At 44.6% G+C, this 4,698-nt stretch overlaps 1 protein-coding gene across 1 annotated transcript; it reads left to right on the top strand.

Moving 5' to 3' along the window:
- Positions 1 to 3,362: 3,362 nt before the first annotated feature.
- Positions 3,363 to 4,449, top strand: LOC116902771 (JNK1/MAPK8-associated membrane protein-like). Its single transcript, XM_032905114.1, has one exon. The coding sequence runs from the start codon at positions 3,461 to 3,463 to the stop codon at positions 4,376 to 4,378; it is 918 nt and encodes a 305-aa protein (XP_032761005.1). The 5' UTR covers positions 3,363 to 3,460; the 3' UTR covers positions 4,379 to 4,449.
- The last annotated feature ends 249 nt before the right edge of the window (positions 4,450 to 4,698 follow it).

Raw genomic sequence — 4,698 nt, forward strand, 5'->3', positions numbered from 1 at the left:
GGATTCACTGTGACTATTTGAACACGTCCATGAGCTGTGTTTTATCAAGTGATGTGCAAGGTATGAAGGAGTTTCTGTAAAACTTATTTTTCTTGAAATAAGGCAGTTTGTGAGGGCACAGTGGCTGCCCTGGCAAACCTCTTACAGTTATCAGAGTCATTGCTCTTCTTGGATATTGATCAAAACTGACTCTGCTATTAGCCTTGGTCAGAGAAGACTCTTTTGAAAGTGAGTGACAGTAAAAGCAGGACCCATAACTGATCAAAGGGCTGAGAATAAGTGACTTGGCCCCTAACAAGACATCTCTGTCACTCCCTCCAAGGCCCAGGGCACATCACAGAGGAAAGAGTGGAAAGAGCTCAGGGACTGGGGGATGGGGAAGAGCATGCCTCCTGGATTGGACATGGCAGCCACAATAATGAATACACAGTAGCCATAGCTGTGAGTTAGGGAAGAGCTGGGAAGGGAAGGGCAGGGAAAGGAAGGGAAGGGAAGGGCAGGATAGGGAAGGGAAGGGTAGGGAAGGGAAGGGAAGGGAAGGGAAGGGAAGGGAAGGGAAGGGAATACGGAAGGGAAGGGTACGGAAGGGAATGGAAGGGGAAGGGGAGGGGAAAGGAGAGGGGAAGGGAAGAGACATGAATGGTGTGGGGCTAGCTCAGAAAAAAGATCATCACAGTAAGGGTGAGATAGGGTAGTGGTAGTGAATGTAATTAATCATAGTGCTTTGTATTCAAGTATGATATAGTAAAAGTTTGAATTAGTTGAAAAATGTAAAATGTTATACATAACTGTGTTACTTCCTCCATCTCATAAGCCTACTTTACACCATGCAATAATTTTTTTTAAAAAAAGTCTATGTCCCAAGTTGTTTTCTGTGGAAAGAGAACTTTATTTAAAAGGTAAAGTGTTCTGTTGCCTTTCCTTCAGGTTACAGAGATTAAACTATAAACAACCCACACAATGGCTACCCACGGGACTTTGGCACTTTGGCTAAAGATGTGAGATCTGGAGTTGAGGATGGGTGGGATGTTCAGTCTTACATCATCTCACATGCCAAAGATTCTTGAGAAAAACAAGGAAATGAAAGTGTGAATTAGCTACTGAAGGGATGCTTTGAGGCCTAGACTCGGTGGGTGAATTAATAAAGATTTTCTTAGAAGCTACCTCATTCTACAAGTCAACCTCTTGGTCTAAGCTCCTCCATTATAAAACATGACTTAGGAGGTCATCTCAGAGATATCTCTGCTTTGTGGAGAAAACAGTAACAGTAGTGGAAACGCTTTAACATTTAAAGCCTATTTATAAAGCTTGCCATGCATGACAGCTCACTACAGCATCCAAACCCTTGTTTTTAAAAGAAAGAACTCTCTGAATAAATGGAGGTAACTAACCTCTTCTGGTACCTTAGAACCCAGCACAGAGTTCTCAAGAACTAAGGCAACTGCTGGTGAAAGAGCCCTCTTCAGCCTAGGACCATCAGGGACCTCATTCTAAGCAATGACTCTCTAGATTGGACATGAGGCAACTACATTCACTCTGCCTACATTTGAAGTTTAAAGCAGCGGTGGCAGGGCCTGGGGTGGGGGACTTACAAGAAGGAAGTAACACTGATCATCTCACACTTAACCTCAAGTTTCTGCTGTGGCCCTCAGCATGTTGTTACTATCTAAGAACCAGCCAGCAGTCATCCAAGTGTGGGAGAAAGTAACAACTAGACATAATGAGAAGTATAAACACTTTACTTGCGTATCTGGCCAGCAGGGAAAGTGCTGGACATCAGGCCCAAGGTCCCCTGAGTGCAGGCTTGGTGAGTGTTCTGCCATGAACTATATTGTCAACTTAGCTTTTACATCTTAATCCAAGATTCCTAATGTATCCAAGAAACTAATTTCTAAGGGAAAACCTTGAGTTTAGGTTGGAAGTAACCACAAAACTAGAACCTTCTGCTCTGATTGACTCCTGCGGCTAAATTTCTCATTCGCAGTAAAGCAGCAACTACTAACATAGACTGGTCCCCAGCAGAGACATCATCATAGGCCGGTCCCCAACAGACACAGACATGTCCCGGGTGAGATGTGACAAGTGCAGCTTCCAGACTGAGCAGCTCCGTTTGCCAGGCAGGAGCCAGCTACCAAGCAACGCACTGAATAGCACAGATGCTATGACAACTAGACCCACTTAAGCATGCCGCAGAGCAAGCCAGAGCTAACTCATCCCTCATCATGCTCTCTTCAAATGCCTGGAAGACATATATCAGATATAGCTCTGTAAGCGAAATATTTACAAGGCTAATACACTGTAGCCACTACATGACTGCTAATTTTAGCTTGCAGATACCCACAAAAGATAGACCATAAGACCCTTGGGATTTTTTCAGTCAGTATTAGGAAGTCCAATGGCCAGCCTTCACACATGTCATCCTGGGCACTCCTAGCAGTGTCATAACTCTGGATTGTAGGGCCATGAGGTAACCGGAGTAGAATAGGTACTCTAGAAGGCAAGGAACAGGATGGGTCAGAAACCACACTGGAAGTGAGGGACAAAGTACTCTGGAGGGAGGGAGGAAGAAAGAAAAGTAGATTCTCTCTCTCTCTCTCTCTCTCTCTCTCTCTCTCTCTCTCTCCCTCCCTCCCTCCCTCCCGTGTGTGTGTGTGTGTGTGTGTGTGTGTGTGTGTGTGTGTGTGTCTGTGTGTCTGTGTGTGTGTGTAAAGTGAACAACAACTTGTTAGGTGAAGGACACGTGAGTAAATGTCACGGCTGCTGAAATATGAAAGAACTTGTTCAGGTTTTGGATGAACTCATCCACCATAAGGCAGTGTTGCATTTTTTTTTTATCCTTTCTCAAGAGCAAAGGGGAGAGTACCATTCTGTAGCTCCCTATCCAGAGAGTTTAGGGAGGATTGAATTACAATACATGAATTTACATGAGGAATCACTTTTTATCAAACATGAATGCTTAAGATGAAAGATTAAGACATTATGCACCCAAAGCAAGCTAAGCTTCTTTAAAATAATCCTGTGAGAAGGCGAATTTTTAGGATCCGATAAATTTATGAATGTCACGAGACACTGGCCTGTCACCTGTATCTTCTGCTGCGTGCCAATCTATTCTAAAGGAGGAACTATGGTTTCTCAACCATGTCTGAATTTACATTTCTTCTCCTCTCCCCGGCTGAGACCAGCAGCAAGAGCAGAAAAATCTGACACCCTGAAGTACACTCCAAGGGCCTATGTTAGTGCTATGAACCCTAACTAGACCAGGAAACGGATCACTCCTGGGAGCCTAAGTCAAGAAAGCAGGACTGGGAGCTTGAACCCAAAGAGGAGCCTGGTGGGGCAGGGGCGGGGCTTCAGAATGATCCCCCAGGATACCCGGAGGCGGAGCCACCTGGACCGTTGAAGCCTAGCCGTTAATATGCTGTGGTAACATCCATTGATCTTAGAAGCCTAGTGTGAACAGATGGCATGCTTTGGACTCTACTGTGGGAAGACCCTATTGTTTAAAAATAGCTCAACTGAAATATATGGAGAGTGCGGGGCGTGTCCAAGAGGACAAAGAACAAATGAACAGAAGTACTGTCAGCCTTGCATGGAGTCCCCGGAACTTTATGACTGGCTTTACCTTGGCTTCATGGCGATGCTTCCTCTCGTTTCCCATTGGCTCTGCATTGAGTGGGACGCAAAGGATAGTAATTCCAGAGGTGCGTTTTTCCAGCAAGTCTCTGCATTATTAGAATGCAGCATGGCGGCTATAGTCACATTACTTGTGAGTGATCCGGTCGGCACCCTGGCCATCCATTCGTGCCGGGTGCTGATGCTTTCAGATTGGTACACGATGCTCTACAATCCAAGCCCAGATTACATCACCACCGTGCACTGCACTCAGGAAGCCGTGTACCCGCTGTACACCATCGTGTTTGTGTATTACGCTTTCTGCTTAGTGTTGATGCTGCTGCTTCGACCATTGCTGGTGAAGAAGATCCAGTGGCACCTGTACATGCCAAACCAGCTGGAAAGCATTTACACTGCCCTCTACTTCTTCCCGGTGTTGACAGTGCTGCAAGCAGTTGCCGGAGGCCTCTTATATTATGCCTTCCCATACATTGTATTGGTGACATCTTTGGCTAATCTGGCTGTATATCTGGTTTTTGTCAAAATAGAGAGCTACAGTGATCTGATGAAGAAGGACAGACTTCTTGTCCTCTTCAGCCACTGGTTTCTTCACGCCTACGGCTTAATCGCACTCTCCAGAGGGCAGCAGCTTGAACAAGATCTGCTCCTTTTAACTTTGGTGCCTTTCCCCACTCTTTTTTACTTTTTCACTACCAAATTTACCAAACCATCACGGATAATCTCTGAAGGAACCAAAGGACACTGAATATAAAATAGGAAGAAAAACACTGAAATGTTTCTAACTTTAAAAAGTGAAAAATAAATAAATAAATAAATGTATTAGTATCATTCTGTTACAGATAGGAACAGTATACCTTTTTAATAATTTGTTATCATTTTTATTTATGTGTATGTATGTATCTGCATCAGCTATGACACCTGGGTGTAAATGCCTGTGGAAGCCAGAAGGAAGCACCAGATCCCCAGAAGTTAGAGTTTCAAGAGGTTGTGAGCCCCTGATATAGGTGTTGGGAACTGAACTCTTAACTGATGAGTCATCTCTCCAGGCTCAAGGGAACAGTAGAT

Source organism: Rattus rattus, chromosome 6 (genome assembly GCF_011064425.1).
Source record: "Rattus rattus isolate New Zealand chromosome 6, Rrattus_CSIRO_v1, whole genome shotgun sequence".
Lineage (NCBI taxonomy): Eukaryota > Metazoa > Chordata > Mammalia > Rodentia > Muridae > Rattus > Rattus rattus.

What these genes read in the sequence shown, in the direction of transcription:
- LOC116902771 (XM_032905114.1), top strand. Translation starts at nt 3,461, where the DNA reads ATGGCATGCTTTGGACTCTACTGTGGGAAGACCCTATTGTTTAAAAAT.